General features: G+C 46.7%; 1 protein-coding gene across 1 annotated transcript in view; it reads right to left on the bottom strand.

The window, feature by feature from the left end:
• The window catches only part of Tmem233 (transmembrane protein 233), a 49,400-nt gene extending 36,753 nt beyond the window's left edge, over positions 1-12,647 (bottom strand). The window contains exon 1 of the mRNA XM_087897694.1: positions 12,337-12,647. Coding sequence (XP_087753820.1) covers positions 12,337-12,603 — 267 coding nt within the window. The 5' untranslated portion in view covers positions 12,604-12,647. The remainder of the gene's footprint in view (positions 1-12,336) is intronic.
• Between the last annotated feature and the right edge of the window lie 6,139 nt (positions 12,648-18,786).

Below are 18,786 nucleotides of genomic sequence, written 5' to 3'. Positions count from 1 at the left end.
CAAGGAAACCAAAATAGTAAGGAATTAGTATGCTAAGCAGTCTGCTGCCAATGCTGGTTGAGTCTCTAGCAGGCCACAGGGTAGCTTTCCCAGCTTCTGCATGTCCTCATGCCTACTGAGCAAGTGCTGTATCCATGGCATCATCTCCTCCGTCGTGGGTACTTAACATTTTCTACTGGATACTTTGAATGTACTAATTAATATTTGCCCTTTAAAAATGAAAAAGACCAGGAGTGGTTTAGGGGTGTGTGTGGGGGTGATAGGTGATGGGAATGGGAGGGGGGGAGGCAGTGGGAACTGGGATTGGTATGTAAATTGAAAAAAGATAGTTTGTTTTCTTTTTAAAAAATAATAAAGTGAAAAAAGAGTTAAACTAAAAAAATGAAAAAGAAAACCTATGTTTAATTAAGCATTTCTCTGTGTGGGTATGTATGTGTCGGGCACATGTGCCACAGTACGTATGTAAAATCAGAGAACAACAATCGGATGTTGGTTCTCTGCTTCCACCAAAGAGGCACAGAGTGGTGGGGCTGAGGTCGTCTGACGTAGCAGCGAGCGTGTTCACCCTCTGAGCCATCCCACCGGCCCTCCGTTCTTGTGAGCAGAGACACTGAAGTGTTAATGTCATAATATGCTCCCTCTTATGCAAGCTGACTCCCCTCTTTTCCAAAGGCTCTGCCGTCTTCTTACCCCTTAATTCCCTGTCTCTGTGTCTAGGGTGGAGTGGAGTTTCCTCTCTGCAGCTGTCTGGCTATGTTTCTCCCACTGTCCCTCTGCCCCCCCCTCTTTCTCTCTCTCTCTCTCTCTCTCTCCCTATATCCTCTCAGCCTGTAGGGTTACTTTAACCCCTGATCACAGTCTGAGTCCTTTGGACTGGATGCAAGAACTCTGTGTAGGTCAGCATTTCAGACTCCAGAATCCTAGACAGCTGACCTCCATCAAAATATCCTGATGTATGCAGGCACTTAGTGGATATTTTTAGTAACGATGCCTTAATTTTCAGACCATTTGGGGATTTCTTGTTTAGATTTTGCTTGGTCCTGAGTTTCGTAAGCCTGAGAGTATTTTTGGGAATTTTGAGATGGGGCTTCCAGAGGGCAAGGTCTGTTTCCTCGTATTACATGAACTCATTCATGCTTAACTGTCTCCATTTCAGCTCCTAGTAGTTTTTGCTCCATAAATATCGTCAAGGACAAAGAGAATTGTCCTTTTGCCCACCATTAAAGCCAAACGTCAGGGAGGACTCCAGCATGGGTTGATGGAGAATAATAGATGATGCTCCCGTATTGACGAGGCAAGTCTATTCCAAGAGACGGCATTCAGAGCCGCGCTCCTATCGGCGGGCTGTGAGTGACTTCTCATCCCAGTGCAAGCACCGATGTTTTTGATTTTGCCCCCTAGTGTAACCTTCCTGAGTCTGCTTAAGCAGGGGGAGTAACTGTCATGCATATCAAGTGAAATCACATTACTGTGCAAATGCCAAAAAAGTAAAACATTGTATGTTGTAAAACAGCACCAATAACAAGGGAAAATACCAATCACAAGGGCCGCACCAGTCACATGGGTCGCACCAGTCACATGGGCCGCACCAGTCACATGGGTCGCACCAATCACAAGGGCCGCACCAGTCACAAGGGCCGCACCAGTCACAAGGGCTGCACCAATCACAAGGACTGCACCAATCACAAGGGCCGCACCAATCACAAGGGCCGCACCAGTCACAAGGGCCGCACCAGTCACATGGGTCGCACCAGTCACATGGGCCGCATACCAATCACAAGGGCTGCACCAGTCACAAGGGCCGCACCAATCTCAAGGGCCGCACCAATCTCAAGGGCCGCACCAGGCCATTCAAAGAACAACAATGTACAGCAACGGTAACCCAAGACTTGTCAAAGAATAGATAGTTTTCACAAAAGGAACTAACTACAGACACTTTCTTCTCAGTTCATATAGGATTGAGATACAAAGAGTGAAAGAAACAGGTGAGCTCCCCACGTGGGGCCTGGAGAAAGACGGGGAGAGGCCGCAACAGGGGGGCGGTTTTACAACGGGACACTAGGAGAACAATGACATTCACAACCTAACAAGCTCTTTGGTTGACTGGAATTTGAGAAGCGTGTACCGTGTGACTCCTGCCTGGCCCTCTCTTGGTGGATATTTGAAGATGTCCTCAGTGTCACCACTGGATTCTACACATGGTAAGTCGGAAACGGCTTGCTTGTTAGGGAAGGGTCAACCCCATCGCGGCCACGCCCTGTGCAGTGACTCACCCCACTGACATTTTGCTGTCTTATTTTGCTCATCATCCAGATGTGTTTACTACTTTTGGAAGGAAGCCTTCGTCTTTTTTTTTTTTTAAATCCCACTGTCCATCGTCTTTCTTCCTTTACTTCTGTTATGTGTAATTCCAGTGGTATATAAGCACTGGCAGTGTGACAGAATGGGCTTTCATGTGGCTATAACCCCACTTCAACAACCACCCATTATATATGTATAAATATACATTACATATATGCACACATATTACATTATAGTGTGTGTATATATGCCCATGCGCACACACATTACATTGTAGTGTATATATATATATGTTCATGCATGTTATGAAAGACCCATCTGTTTTAGCATTTTGTCAGGACTTAAAAGCATGTCTTCTTTGGTAGAGAAACATGGATTGCCATCTTGAAATATTTGTATTCCACATCTGTGGTCTCAGATCAAAAGGACTGCCATAGTAGCTTGATTCTAGATTCCTAAGTACAGATGTTCACTGATACTCTCCCACGCAGTGATCAGACTTTGGAAATGATGCGGCAGGAGCTGCTCAGACAAGTGTGCAGTGATACACAAAGTAGGTGCGTGCCTAGAGGAACACTTTCAAAGGATGGCAGACTTCAGTCCGGTCTTTATCCTCTGGGACCGCCTACGTGCTCCTCAGGGCTTCAGACTCCGCACACAGAAATAATAAGGAATGAAGTCACAGGTGTTCATAATCTTTCTTTATTTTTATTTATTTTTTCTAGACAGAGTCTCATTATATATAACCATGACAGGCCTGGAACTCCCTAAGTAGACCAGGCTGGCCTCAGACTCACAGAGATCTGTCGGCCTCAGCCTCCCTAGTGCTGAGATGAAAGGCATACACCACCATGCATGACAAGTATCCATACTTTCTTTTGTGTGTGGTTTGAAACAGGGTCCCTCTACATATCCCTGACTGTCCTGGAAGTCACTGTGTAGACCTAACTGATATTCACCTGAAACCAGTTTTGCTTTTCTTTTCTTTTCTTTTCTTTTCTTTTCTTTTCTTTTCTTTTCTTTTCTTTTCTTTTCTCTTTTCTTTTCTTTCCTTTCCTTTCCCTTTCTCTTTCTTTCTTTCTTTCTTTCTTTCTTTCTTTCTTCTTTTCTTTTCTTTTCTTTTCTTTCTTTTTTTGTTTTTTGAGACAAGGTTTCTCTGTAGCTTTGGAGCCTGTCCTGGAACTAGCTCTTATAGACCAGGCTGGCCCTGAACTCACAGATCCGCCTGCCTCTGCCTCCCAAGTCCTGGGATTATAGGAGTGTGCCACCACTGCCTGGCTGAAACCCACTTTTGATGGATGATCCAATGCCTGGTAGATCCTGGGTCAGATGGAAAGAAGACAGAGCTCAGTTTGTATTTCATTATGTGGATATTTGTTTTCTTTATGACCACAAATCTTGTCATCCCGAGAAGGTGTGGTCAAGTTCACAGAACTTCTGTGGCTTCCTGCAAATGGCTTTGGCCGAAGCATTCATTATCAATGCTGTCTTCTGTTGGTTTCTAAAACCATTTGTCTTGATTGCAGTGGTATTTCTCTTTGCTTCTTTTCTACCTTGAATGCCTTTGCTGGATTCCATGCATATTAGTTATTTTCACGTTGCTATGACCACAGTACTTACTAGGAATACCTCAAGGGAGAAGAGATTGAATCTGGCTCAGTCTCGGTTCAGCCATGGCGGCAGGAGAGTGAGCTCTGTTCCCGGCAGTCAGGTGTGCAGTGGGTGTTGTTCACATCACGGCCTGTCAGGAAGCATAGCGAGTGTACAGGAGCCAGACACAACCTCCATAGGCCCACGCCTACTGACCTCCTTCCGTAGACTAGCCTTGACCTCATAAACATGCCACATCTTTCCAAAAGTTCACCATCAGCTGGGGACAAAGGCTCAAACCATGATTCTGTAGGGCACAGCCTAGATTCAGACCGTGACTACAATGTGAGCTCCTGCCTCAACGCCTTCTCCATGATGGAGTGCGCCCCCAACTTTGCATCAGAATAAGACATCCTTTCTGTTGTATCAGGTATTGACCATAGCCTAAGGTCAGCAACTAACGCAACCCCCAAAGACACTTTCATGCTGAAGCTGCTCACATCCTTGGGGAGAAATTCTCCCGTCCCCTATCTGGGTGTCAGAGTAATCAGTGGAGTGGGGCCAAGAGTGTCCTTGTTGAGCTCAGTGACTTTCCCTTAATCCCGATTTCTACTCTCCACCCTGCCTTGTGACTAGTCACCTTCTGTTAATCCTCTTCAGAGAACAAATCCACCTTTAGTCACTCTTGCTGAAGACACAGTTGCCTGGCTTCATAGGGCTATAGATGTTGCCTAGATTTCTTCTGGCTTCCTTGTTCAAAAAGAGATTTATCTACTCTCTTATGTGGATTGATATTTTGCCTGCCTATGTGTCTGTGCACCATGTGAGTACCTGAGGCCTTTGGAGTTCAGAAGAGGTGTCAGAGTCTCTGCACCTGAATTTTCAGGGAGTTACTGAGCTGCCATGTGGGTTCTGGGAATCAAACCTCTGTCCTCTGTAAGAGCAACAAGTTCTCTAAGCCACTGAGTCATCTTTCCAGCTCCCTAGTGACATCTTGAACATGCTTTCAAAGATTTCCCTTTTCTTCGGCCGTACCATTTCTTTTTAATTACCTTCAAAGGCAATATATTCCGATACCTTTAATTTCTGAATCTCCTTAGAGTTTTGCAGGTAAAATTGGCTTTTTCATCTTGGTCACTCTGTAGGATGTAGATTTCACAGTGGCACATTGCGAACAGTCAGTCAATGCTTAACCATTTATCTCCCTGTCTTTCCTTTTCCTGTACGTTTAGTTTGTCTTTGGGTGCATATGTACTTTTAAGTTCACCTACGAGCACTCTAAGTGGTTTCAGATCAGAGTAAGAAAGACTAGAACTTTCATTATTCCATGCGGAGCTGAAGGCTTATTATTGTGTTATAGTTTAGCTTTAATGTTTACCTTTGGGCTATAAGAAATACTTATTCAGGAGGCATGTCATTGCTTTTATTGATATCAGATTTTCCAGTCACACAGCAAAACAGAGATTTCTCCTGGGAAAGGTAATGACTTGTACCTTGTCTATAGACACCGTCGCAACCACCATCACCATCGTCACCATCATCATCACCCCCACCGTCTCTATCCCCACCCCCACCGTCTCTATCCCCACCCCCACCATCTCTATCTCCACCCCCACCTTCTCTATCCCCACCGTCTCTATTCCCACCCCCACCATCCCCATCCCCGCCCCCACCATCCCCATCCCCACCCCCACCATCTCTATCCCCACCCCCAGCGTCTCTATCCCCACCCCCACCGTCTCTATCCCCACCCCCAGCGTCTCTATCCCCACCCCCGCCATCACCAGGTTCACTACTGTGTTCTGCTTGCATTGTAGGCAGTAAACGGAAACTTTTAAATGTCCATCTTTCAGCCTGGACAAGTGTACTTGGCTAAGCACCATCACAGCCCCCATCTCACAGGGTTAAAAAGCCCCAACCTTCAGAAAGATCGAGACACTTACATGGAATCATAAACAACAAACATCACAGGATCTGAACCTCACTAGAGTCTGTGAAGGCTCTAGAGGCTGTGAAGGCTCACAGCTTCAGAGGCTCTGAAGGTGTGAAGGGGAATCCTGGCGGAAGAAGGTCGGAAGCTATCCGGTCAGAAGTCATGGTCTGTTCTGTACCCATGACTGCAGTGACTATGTAGGTCGGTTTCGAAGCCATGACAACAGGATGTCAAGAAGGATGGAGGCTTAGCATGGACTCGGCCACAGTCTTCTGAGGCAGCCATCGAATTCCAGTTATAATACTGTAGATGGTGACCTCACCCCAAATTTGTCAGCAGTCTTACAACCCACAGGGGACCTCACTTCTTCCAGATCTACAGAGAGACCTTGCTGGTCTCAATAGCACAGTAGAAACAGGGGACGGTGCTGGGGCCTGGAGAAAGTCTGGCGTAGGGATATTTGTTGAATTGGCAGACATTCTTTCTCCAGGTGGAGGGCCATGCTGCGAAATTATGGGGCTCCTTTCAGATGTAATAAATACAAATAACTGAGGCCAGAAGGGAAGATGCTGAATGAAACCTGAAGACCAGCCTGTGCTCCACTTGCCAAGCTGCGTGCCCTGGTTCAGAGCTGCACCTGCCCCAAGGAAGGTGCTGTACTCTAATTCCAGCCGAGATGCAGTGCGGGTTAGCAGTAACTCATTCTAGGAGGGAGGAGGGGAACTTTGGACTTTTTAGTAATGCAGCTGCTTTGGAGTCATCCATCTTCCTGTAAGCAACCCCAAACTCACAGATTCGCTAAGCTAGACCTGGGTAGAATTAACTTTTTCATCTGTCATCGGTGCCCTGTCTGGGAAGAAGAGGCATTTCTTCATGTCACCCTAGGAAAAGTCACACGGTCCAACACTCTCCATGTTGAACCGAGGTTAAACACACTTTGGCAAGCACTCTCTCGGTGTATTGAGAATGTCCATGCTGAGCGCATCCGCCTTCTAATACAGCATCATCACTGTCCTGCCTCTGACCGGTGAATGTGGCATCTTTAACCCCAGGATTCCCTGGTTCCACAACGGGTGTTAGAACACAGATCCCCACAGCTTGAACAATCTCTGTGTTTTTCAAAGTAGTTTTACTCCCGTGTACCCACTCCAACACGTAATTACATGTCATAGAATGCCCTGATACTCCTCAGGCTTGGCTTAATAGCGCAGGTTTTGATTGTTTTGAGGCTGCTTGCATTTTTTTCTTATTAACCATTTCTGAAAATGGTTTTTTGGAATCTTTTCAATATTTTCAGCACGTCTATGTTTACACCATCTTCCACTATGCTGCATTATTATTATTATTATTATAATTATCACTGGTTGCCAGTTTGACTCAGCCAGTGTCATTTGAGGGAGTCTCAACTGGGGAGTTACCCAAATCAATCTGGCCCCTATGTATGTCTGTGCGGGAATTGTCTTGATTGTTATCTGATGTAGGAGGGCCCAGCTCATTGTGGGTGCCATCATCCCTGGGCGGGTGGACTTAGGCTGCACAAGAAAGCTGGGTGAGCACACGTCGGTGAGAGAGTCATCAAGTGGCATCTCTCAGTGGCTCCTGCCTTCAGGTTCCTACCCTGAGTGTTTGTTCCTCCTCTACTCAATGATAGATAGGTTGTGACCTGGAGGTGAAGACCAAACAAATCCTCTGCTCCCCACGTCGCCTTTGGTCAGAGGGTTTGATCACATGAACAGGAAGCAGCAACGAGGAGCTGTTGTTACTCAGGTTATACCACTTCAGCATTGAGAAAAAACCTGAAGCATCGTTGGACGTTCGCATTTGACTCTTCTCATCGGTGCCAAAATCCCCAAACCACTTTGATCCCCATAAAAGCTCCCCAACATTTCCAAACGTCTTTATGGGGAACGTACAACTCCCAGCTGAGACCCCCTGACATATTGCTATACTTGTCATGAATTTATAATTGAGTGAGACTGGAAAACAGCCAGGACAGGACATCACAGGACACCTCAAACCGTGTGCATCCGTGGCAGGACTGGACGATGTTTATGGTTTGAATATGGTATCTCATCAACTCTCAAGTCGGAATTAAGTCCCCACTATGAGCTATCAAGAGGCTGTACTTTCAGACACTGAGAGAAACAATTAATAAATGAAACTTCCTGGAACTGAAAAGCTTCTGTAAAGCAAAGGACACGGTCAACAAGACAAAACGACAGCCTATAGAATGGGAAAAATCTTCACTAACCCCACATCAGACAGAGGGCTGATCTCCAAAATATACAAAGAACTCAAGAAATTGGACACCAAAAGAACACATAATCCAAGAAAAAATGGAGTACAGACCTAAATAGAGAACTCTCAACAGAGGAATCTAAAATGACTGAAAGACACTTAAAAAAAATGCTTAACATCTTTAGTCGTCAGAGAAATGCAAATCAAAACAACTCTGAGATTCCATCTTACACCTGTAAGAATGGCCAAGGTAAAAAACACCAATGACAGCTTGTGCTGGAGAGGATGTGGGGTAAAGGGAACACTCCTGCATTGCTGGTGGGAGTGCAAGCTGGTACAGCCCCTTTGGAAATCAATATGGCGATTTCTCAGAAAATTAGGAAACAACCCTCAAGACCCAGCATTACCACTTTTGGGTATATATCCAAAGGATGCCCAATCATACCACAAGGACATGTGCTCAACTATGTTCATAGCAGCTTTGTTTGTCATAGCCAGAACCTGGAAACAACCTAAATGCCCCTCGACCGAAGAATGGATAAAGAAGACAGTACATTTACACAATGAAGTACTACACAGCGGGAAAAAAAATAATGATATCTTGAAATTTGTGGGCAAATGGATGGATCTAAAAAACATCATATTGAGTGAGGTAACCCAGACCCAGAAATACAAATATCATATGTACTTACTCATAAGTGGCTTTTAGAAATAAAGCAAAGAAAACCCAGCCTACAATTCACAACCCCAGAGAACCTAGACAAGAAACAGGACCCTGAGAGAGACATACATGGATCTAATCTACATGAGAAGTAGAAAAAGATAAGATCTGAGTAAATTGGGAGTGTAGGGATCACGGGAGAAGGTAGACGGAAGGGAGGGAAGCTGAGAAAAATATATAGCTCTATAAAAACAATTGAAAAAAAACAAAAAAGTGATTGTGCTTTCAGAAGGCAAACAGGGTGTTACCCTCATGAATAAACCCAGTCATATGATCGATATACTGATGTGTTCATGAGAAATTGTGAGATTGGGTTTACAAGAAAGCCGATTTGTCTGGGTCCCTCTCACTTCTCCCACTCTCATGATGACATGCCAGCCGTAAAGTCTTCGCTAGACACAGACCTCTGAACAAATAAAATTCCCCTCTCTCCTCTCAACATTAAAACACACTCAGACGCTCACCTTCCTCTGCACAACTTTTTCTCTTTGCCCTTTGGAATTATCCTCATGAAATTTATCAATCCTGTCTGTGTTTAGGTTTCTTGAATGAGCAATTGCTTCTGATACTTTAGAGAATACACAATAGCAAGCAAGGAGGAGGGGCTGTTTAGAGTTTGACTTCAATTGTTTCATGTTCGGCTTGTTTCCATATGTAGCGTGTGATGCCTCCAGACACCAAACCTACCATCTGCGACACGACTGTTACACATTCCCAGCACAATGCTTCAGGCTCTACATGATTGGCAGATATATTTTGTCTAATCCATATGACTGTACTACTCAGTGTTAAACAACGTACACAAGGCAGGTACCATGGCATGGACCTGTCAACCCAGCAACTCAGGAGGTAGAGGCAGGAGGCTCATGTTCAAAGCTAGTCTGAACTCTAAAGTGAAACTTTGTCTCAAAACAGCATCACCAGCATAGCTACCTGCAAACCCCAAGCCTGAAGCAAAGAACAACAAAACTACTGCTGGCAAGATGGATAGTTGGTGAAGCAGTTGCCACATAAAGCTGAAGACCCGAGTTCAGCCCCCAGAACCCACAGAAAGGTGGAGGGAGAGAAGCAACGTCACAAGGTTGTCCGCTGAGCACTTCCCCTCCCATATCACTTGCACAGGCACCCACACAAACAAAGAAAAGCAAAATTAAATTAAAACCCTCAACTGAAGCAAACAACAGCAACACACACACCAACACCCCATCCCCACTTTTCAGATGAACAACGAAAAAGAACGTATGGAACTTTCCTACAGCCTTCTGACAGTCAGATGGTATCATGCTGTCAAGCTCTGGGAAAAAGCTCGGGAAGTGGTGGGACTAAGAGAGGCTTCCTTCCATCGCAAGCCTCAGCCTCCAGCTCCCCAGCTGCATCACCAGCATCCAGCCTGTCACCACCAGCTGGTGGCTGAGTTCCGACCAGCAAGAGGGAAAGCCTCTGTAGGGGTTTCCCCCCCCCCGAAGTGGCACCCGGAAGGGTAAATTAGCTGCTTCACGAATAAACCAGGATGGAATGTGGGCCCTGGTGCCAGCCTGAGAGTCTACTGCTGGGAGAGTCTGGCAGCCTGCAACTCCTCCAGCCTCTAGGAAAATAAAAACAAAACCCCAAATAAACCCAGGATCAGATACCCAGGGAGAGGAAGGAAGTGGGAAAGTCAGCTGGTTGGTCCTACGGAAAGGGTGTGATAACTTCAACTTCTAGGACTTTGAAACAGGAGCAAAACGGACACGTGAATCCATCAACACCTAATCCTTCACCCCCCACATTCATTTTGTAATATTTCCTAAGTTTATCCATGTGTCAGAGTCTCTTGTGATTGCGTCTGCAGCACCCACTAATAAACATGGCAAATGTCTCTGTCCTCATAGAGCACATGCAGTTTGTGTAATGAGGGGACACAGGCAGCAGATATATTAAAAAATAAAGGAAGGGGCAGTGAGATGGTCCAGCCAGCAAAGGCGCCTGCTGGGCAAACCTGGCTACTCAAGTCCCATCCCCAGAACTCACCTAAAGGTGAGTTGTCCTTTGATCTCTGACCTCCACTTACATGCTGTATGTGCTTCCCCCCCCCCAGATTAAACCTTAAAAATCATAAACCCTATATTAGGTGGAGAGAAGTATCTTGCTCTGGAAGCGAAAGGGAAGGGGCACTTACAGCTCTGTGGGGGAGGGGAGGTGTCTTTTGTTTTAAACTTATAGCCAGGTCTCATAAAGTAACATTTGAAAAAGGAAATTACTATTATTATTATTGATATTAGTATTGTGATGCTGGGCACCATTCTAGGTATTGTCACAGTTATCTCATTAATACTTATAATCACCCTGAAATATAGCTATGATAATCCCTGTTTTACAAAGAAACCTAGGTTTAGAGATCCGCACCCATTTCTGGTCACCTTAGGACTAACAAGTGGTGTGACTGGGATTTGAACCACGCCAAAAACTCCACCGATTGCGCACTTGCACGCTGGTGCAGTCAGCCAGGTTTGGGGAAGGTCAATGAGTAGGTATAAATGGAATCCCTGCTGTACCCAGGCTAGGTTTTACCGGTGGGAGTACTCGGTGCAGGTAGGTGGCCGACCTTAGCCCAACTGAGTCCCGCCTTGGGTGGGAGCTGCATTGACTAGCTGCAGGAGAAGTGGGCCTATGGGGGAGGGAGCCCGAAACTGCTGGGGTTGTCCCGGGACAGCGTCTGTGTGAATTTCACCTGCCACCACCGGGACCAGCTGCTCTAGTCAATAAGGGAGGATCTGGTTCTTGGGAACGTTGAAGAGGGCAACGGAGCCGAGCCTCAGGGTGCAGTTGCATGGAGGAGTCCCCAAGTGCACTGGCTGGGGGCTCTGGGCACAGGACAGAGTGGTGGAGGGGTTCCTGGGAATAGTGCGACAAGGTCCGTGTGCTGCAAAGTGGGGCCGGTCTAGACAAACTGAGGGAGAATAAAGAGCAAGCCGGCGTTTCCCTTGTGAGAGGAGCGCAAGGCATAGTCAAGAGAGTCCTGTGGAAATGTCCGGGTGACAACCTCCAGAGAGCTGGAAAACAGGTGCCAGAGAGAGGCAAGGGAGGGGTGCTGGGTGCAGGAAGAAACAGAAGGAACTTTGACCCTAGAGAAAGCGTTCTGGGCAAAGAGGGGCAAGTCCAGGGAGGACCCCATGGAGGCAGAACCCAATGCCGGCAAAGAAAAAGAACTTGCTAACACAGGGCAACTTTGGGGACTTGGAGGGCAGGGGTACCAGTGTGGCCAAGCCCGGGACACATAGCCTGCAAACTTAGAGCCTGGGACTCACTCGGTGAGGTCCTAGGAAAGCAGTTGGGGTTAGGGAACTTGGAGAGGGAGCGCGGGGGCAAGGAAGCGCAAAGTTGTTTCTGCGACGGAAGGCTTGGCTAGGCTCTGCAGCAGAGCGCTGGTGATCTTGGGCAGAGCTCAGAGAGCAGAGCAGAAGAAAGGCAAGGAAGAAATTTTGCACACCAAAACCCAGCACAAAAAGTCCATGAGAGACAGCGCCGCCAGGATCTTTCCTTTGCAGCTGCTTTTGATATCAGCCTCACTTACCATGATTGCGAAGACCAAAGCCACGATATTGACTGGGTACGCTGGGCAAAAACACGCGACAATGGTGAGCCACAGATAGTTCTTGGGTGTAGGCATGTCCTCTTCGGTCTTGTCATCTTCCGTGTTGGCTTCGGGGCTGCTGCTGTCCAATACTCCCTTGGAGTCTGTGCGGGACACATACTGGGACATGGGCGAAGTCGCAGGTGACACCGGGAGGGAAGAGGAGCGCGAAGTTCGCGCAAGCTGAGGCTGTGGCTGTCGGCTCATAGTGAGCCGACGCTCTTGGAAAGCTTGTAGCTCCAGCCTCAAGGGAGATGCGACTGCACTCCTCTCCGGTAGGTCGGTCCTTTGCCTGTACCCGGCTGGGCTCAGGGACCTAGGCCAAGAGCCTCCCCATAAAGAAGGAGGGAGGGAGAAAGCAAGGGAAGGGAGGCGGGGGCGGAGGGACGACGGGGGCGGGGGGGGGGGGAACACAACGTGGGGGGGACACGACACGAACTGACGGACAGACAGACAGGATCTGTCGCACTGACAGGCAGAGGAGCAGCAGGAGACACTAACTTCTCTCAGACCTAGAGACACTTCTGCGGATGCACTGAGAAGTTTGCAAGAAGGAGCTTAGGAAAAGAGGAAGCAGGACCTTTTATGATTTAAACTGGCCCGGGAGTGGGGGTGGGGGAGGTGTTGCAGGCTTCAAAGGGCCTGCTCACCTTTTAAAACACCACTGAATTTGAATCATTAGATAGGAGTAAGATCCCCTATCCAGTCGATAACAGTTTTTATACTACCCTTCTCACGCCTCGGCAGGCTCAGGAGTCTGGAGCAGGTACCTTCCACAGTCCTCGTGTCCGTCCCCCCCCCCCCCCCCCAGTAGAAAAACAAAGAGGTCTTTCTCTACTTTTCCTCTTATATGGGAGACAGGTGGTAGTTTTGACTGGTGTCTGCATCCTGGATGGATGGGGGAGAGAGAGAGAGAGAGAGAGAGAGAGAGAGAGAGAGAGAGAGAGAGAGAGAGAGAGAGAGAGAAGAGATGAGATATCTGGGCTTTGGGCTGGGGCCAAGAAAGTAGCTGTGTTAAGATCTCAGCCATTCCCAAGAAATCGGAACTGAGATTCTGCCTAGATGCAGCAGCTTGGTCACAGGAAAAAGTTCCCATCACCTTACCCAATTTCTACATTTGAAAAAGTGTGTGTGTGTGTGTGTGTGTGTGTGTGTCATGGTTCATGCCTTATTTGGACATTGCAAGGAGGCACAAGTTTACAGAGTAAGCCAGGCAAATCTATATGTTCAATAAATGTTAGTGTCTTTCAGGATTCTGGTTTCTTAGAGTAGAAATGATTGGAAAGGGTTATGCAGTATCTCAGACCCAGAATTCACTGTCACAGATATTTCATCTGAAATCCAGATATTCGGAGCTTGGTAGAACCATAAAAATGATAACAACACTAACACACATGGTTTCAAAAGCAGTTACATCACCATACTCAGAGCTATTATCATCACGACTCTCTCAGAACATGAACATCATTGTCTAGGACGCTCTTGCTTATAAAGCACTGCGGTCGTACTTTCTTGACTGGACTTACCTCTTTGCTTCTCTGAACTGCCAATCCAGTGAGACACAGAGACAGAGGCAAAGAGGGAGAGAGAGGACACAGACACGGAAACATAAGAGAGACACAGAGAGAGACATACAGAGAGAGACACGCACAAACACAGACACACACAGAGAGGAGAGAAAAATCGTATTTCTGACCTTTTGTATCTGTGTGAGGAACAGTGCCCAGGACAAGCTTGCGGGATTTACACCCAGAGATGAGCTAGCACCTCCTTCATCATGCCCTCTTCTCTGTGTTGGTTGGTTAATCGAGTTCAGATAAACCAAAAGATTAGACTCAGTCTTTTTGTGGTTGTTATACTTTGTTTTTGAGACAGGATCTCACTCTGTAGCCTAGGATGGCCTTTCACTCACAGTGACCCTCCTGCCTCAGCACCCCATGTGCTGGAATTATAAGTGTACCACCACACCCAGGCTCCCATTTGGCCTTTGCCATGGTGGTGCCCTCTGCCCAGAATGCTCGTTCCCAGACAGCCTCTCCTTTTTCTTCACCTCTCGGTTTGAAGTCACTATCTCAAGACAGGTCTTATCAAGAGCAGGTCCAGATACTGCTGGGTGGTATTTTATCAACATGGCTATTTTTTAAAAATATTTATTTGTTTATTATGTATACAACATTCCTTCCATGTATGCTTGCATGCCAGGAGAGGGCACCAGATCTCATTATAGATGGCTGTGAGTCACCACGTGGTTGCTGGGAATTGAACTCAGAACCTCTGGAAGAACAGCCAGTGGTCTTAACCAGTGAGCCATCTCTCCAGCCCTCAACATGGCTATTTTTGTGTGAGGGTCACAATGCTCATTTAGGGTGTATTCTTTCTTTACCCCAGAAGCTATCTTATGTGCATCTCCAGCGCTCAGATTTATCCTAACATGTGGGAGGGAGACAGGAAATATTCCTGAGCGAGTGGACCACAGCATTGAAGAAACCAATCTCCGGGTTCTGGATCTAGAAACCTACATTTCTGGTGCCCGAGAAATCCATTATTTCTGAAATTCTCTGTCAATTCTGGTGCAGTCGGGCACTTTCTCCAATCTCGGTATCAGTTCTAGATTTTAGGTCGTAGCCTTGGATTGTTAGTCTGGAGATTTCCCACAGTACCTTAAGCTCTACCTCAGAGCCTGCTTCTTAAGGCCCATCCTCGACTAACCGCCCCTGCCTTCTCTTCCAGCCTCTCTGCTAGCCCCTCCCTCTTTACAGTTCAGCTGCACAGACTTTTCCTCAACCTTCCCACCCTTCAGTCTGTACACCTGCTCTTCCCCTTTTAGGATTGTCTCCCTCCTCCCTGCTTCTTGGCTCCATCTCCTTCGGGAAACTCATGAGTTCCCTCTTCGGGGGGGCATCCTGTCCTAAATAGACTTTGTCTTATTCGTCTTCTCGTTGACTTGTCTGTTGTCTTTGTCTCAGTTACCATGGTCAGCTATTTTTTTGGTTTCTTTGTCTGCTATGCCAGTCTCCCCACTTAGAAAACTCCACAGGGCTGATCTTTTTCCTCTTTGCTGGGCTGGGATTGCTCCTGTACCCAAAACAGCCCTGGACCATAGTGTGTGCACAGAAGATAATTCACCGTGTGAGTGAGAGTCGTATTTAATCATCCAAGTCAGGAGCTTGGGGATTCCATTCTTCTTCTTCCTCCAGCCTCTCTAAGGGCTATTCATCAAACCCTATTGATCCCATCTCACGTGTGACTCTTCACTCTGTCTTCTTTCCCCCTTGCTACAGCCAGTGTTCCAGTTCTGGCTCTTACCAACACTGGGAAGGCTCGATGGTGCCCCTCCTGTGATCTGAGACCAGTTAATTTAATGGTGGGGCCAAACTTTAGGTTTGGGTACCAAGTGAAATTTTGCTTTCTCAAGGTCATGAGCTGTGCCATCAACTCTAACCTATTAGTATCAGCTAGGGAAATAGAAATAAGGAGGTTGGCGCCTCTGCCAGACAACTGTCTAGTTTACTAGAGTTATCAAACATTTAAGGAGTGATTTCTGTGTGCACACAATGAATTCCTTATATGCACATCTCATTTAATCCCTGCAACTCAAAAATGATTTGCTGTGGGCTGGAGAGATGGCTAAGTGGTTAAGAGCATTGCCTGCTCTTCCAAAGGTCCTGAGTTCAATTCCCGGCAACCACATGGTGGCTCACAACCATCTGTAATGAGGTCTGGTGCCCTCTTCTGGCCTGCAGACATAAACACAGACAGAATATTGTATACAAAATAAATAAATAAAAAATGATAAATGTCTTATTTAAAAAAAAAATGATTTGCTGTGTGTGTGTGCGCGCCTGCCTGTGTGTATGTATGGCTACCTGTGTGTGTACAAGCAGAGGCCAGGAGAGGGCGCTGGATCCCTTGAGGATAGAGTTGCAGGTGATTATGCCTGAAGTGTGTGCTGGAAACTGAACTTGGATCCTCTGCTAGAGCACCAAGTGCTCTTTTCTTTTTCTTTTTTGATTTTTCAAGACATGGTTTCTCTGTATAACTTCAGAACCTATCCTGGAACTCACTCTGTAGACCAGGCTGGCCTCGAAATCACAGAGATCCACCTGCCTCTGCCTTCCGAGTGCTGGGTTTAAAGGTGTGTGCCACCACCACTGCTCCTAACAGTTGAGCCTTCTCCTCTGCCCCAGTTCCTGCAACTCTCTGTTAGCTAGATGGTTCACAAATGGGAATGTCTAGCATGATTCAGATAAGAAGTCTCCTATGGGGTCCAAGTGGAAGTACAGGCATTTTAACTAGGGTTAAGACATTTTTTTCCAGCTAACAGGTCCACACAAGAAAGTTAGATGGGCATCTTCGAAGTTTGTTGGTTTTGTTCTCTTCTACTCAGGGAAGCAGATTAATAGCTTGATGCCTGGTCAAAAGTGTAGCAGTGAAATTGTGATGACCCGAAACATTTAAGATGAAATTGAAGAGAAAGTGCTCACATCAGAAAGTGTAATGAATGTGGCACAGACTCTTGAAGGATGTGCACTGCATCATTCGACTGGGGTTTCCGGGTCTGGTTTCCAAAGGCTCACTTATTTTCTCTTGAGAGGCCAGCTTGCTGCTTTTCGACGAACCCTACTGGCTGATTGCTTCGTGATGTGGCACTGCCTTCCCTTCCTTCCTTCCTTCCTTCCTTCCTTCCTTCCTTCCTTCCTTCCTTTTTAAATATTTATTTATTTATTTATCATGTATACAATATTCTGTTTATGTGTGTATGCCCGCAGGCCATAAGGGGGCACCAGACCTCATTACAGATGGTTGTGAGCCACCGTGTGGTTGCCGGGAATTGAACTCAGGACCTTTGGAAGAGCAGGCAGTGCTCTTAACCTCTGAGCCATCTCTCCAGCCCCTGCCTTCCCTTTCAAGGGGTGATGGGGACAAAGCAACTTCCTGTCGTGGTGGAGAAGGAAGAGTCTGGAGCCCAGTATAGTAAAACATCTTCCTGATCTTTGCTGAGAGTTTTGTATCCACATGTGAAATGAGTTCATCCTAGAAAACCAAGGCGACCACTACAAAAACTCGGGCCTATTCCCTTCTGGTTTCTTTCTAACATGTACGCAGTTTTCTTCACTCAAATGGGGTTTACGCTCTCATTCTCCCCTTTCCTCCCTCAAGGTAATCTAGCTACTGACACTTTTTGCAGGTGTTGCCATTGTCCCTGGGATTTCCCTGACTACGTGGGTTGTTTCTTAGTATTGCCCTATGACCTGGTCACTGGGGTAGGCTGCTTAGCATTTATTGTTGTTGCTGTGATTCTGAGAAGCACTACAGTGAGCATTGCTGGTGCCATGTCTCGGCATTTTCACAGCTGCTTTGTGACCCGTGATCCCACGGGACAAATGCCAATCTCGGAAAACGTTTATGTATTTGACATGTTTATTTTATTCTCTATTATGTGTCTCTGTATAAAGGTACACATGAATGCAGGGGCTGACGTTAGGATCCGCTGCAGCTGACGTCACAGACTGAGACACCTGATACGGGTGCTGGTAACTGAATTTGGATCCTCTGGAAGAGCAGCAAGTACTTTTAACTTATTTTTATTTGTTTATTGACAGTTTCTCACATATATAAGCGGTGTGTTTCCATCTGTTTAACCCTCTTTGTCTGTATCACACTGCCCTCGCCTGAGTCCCCCTCCTCCCCACCAGTCCTCCCCCTTTCCTATGTCTTTGTCCTTTTGGGTTTCTGAGTTTCATCAGGGTTGCTTACATGAGCTTGGACAGGGGATTGTTGGCTGGAACCCAAGCAACTTTTGTAAAGGCAAGGAAAACAGAGCAGCCATGGTAAGACATGCGCTGAAAAAAAAATCTAGGTGAAACAAAATAATCATGGTTTCAGTGGATGTAAACATGAGGTGCTTGGAATGAGATGAAAAGAGAGGAACTCAGTTCTTGGGGGAACCCTCGGATATGCAACAGGTCAGAGCTGAAACAGTAGGTGTAGACTGGAAACCAGAGTTCGAGACACAGATGTGAATAGGGTGCCAGAATACAAGAGAGGCTGTGCACACTAGCTAGTGAGAGTGAAGGGGAGGGGGAGAGAGGGAGATGGCAGAGGAAGAAAGGGTGGAGTGGGAGGGCAGGCGAGAAAGCACCCTATGAATCTGCTGATCTGTGAAATACGAGGGAGCCCAGATCTTTAGGAAACGGCATAAGAGGTCCAGTGTGTTTGTTGCCAGATTTCACATTAGTCTCAAGCACCAGCCTTTAGCATTCGTAAAGTAACTGCTGTGGTCTCAGGGGTTTGCTACAAGAGAACAGAGCCTTTTTGGCTAATATTATTAGAATACCTTCCCAGTTTCCAGCAGCTTTTCACGAGGGAGAAAAAGGCCAGGCCGAGAGA

This window comes from Myodes glareolus, chromosome 2 (assembly GCF_982192425.1).
Source record: "Myodes glareolus chromosome 2, mMyoGla1.1, whole genome shotgun sequence".
NCBI lineage: Eukaryota > Metazoa > Chordata > Mammalia > Rodentia > Cricetidae > Myodes > Myodes glareolus.
Note: the sequence above shows the minus strand (reverse complement) of the source record. Positions and strands in the feature narration are given on the sequence as shown.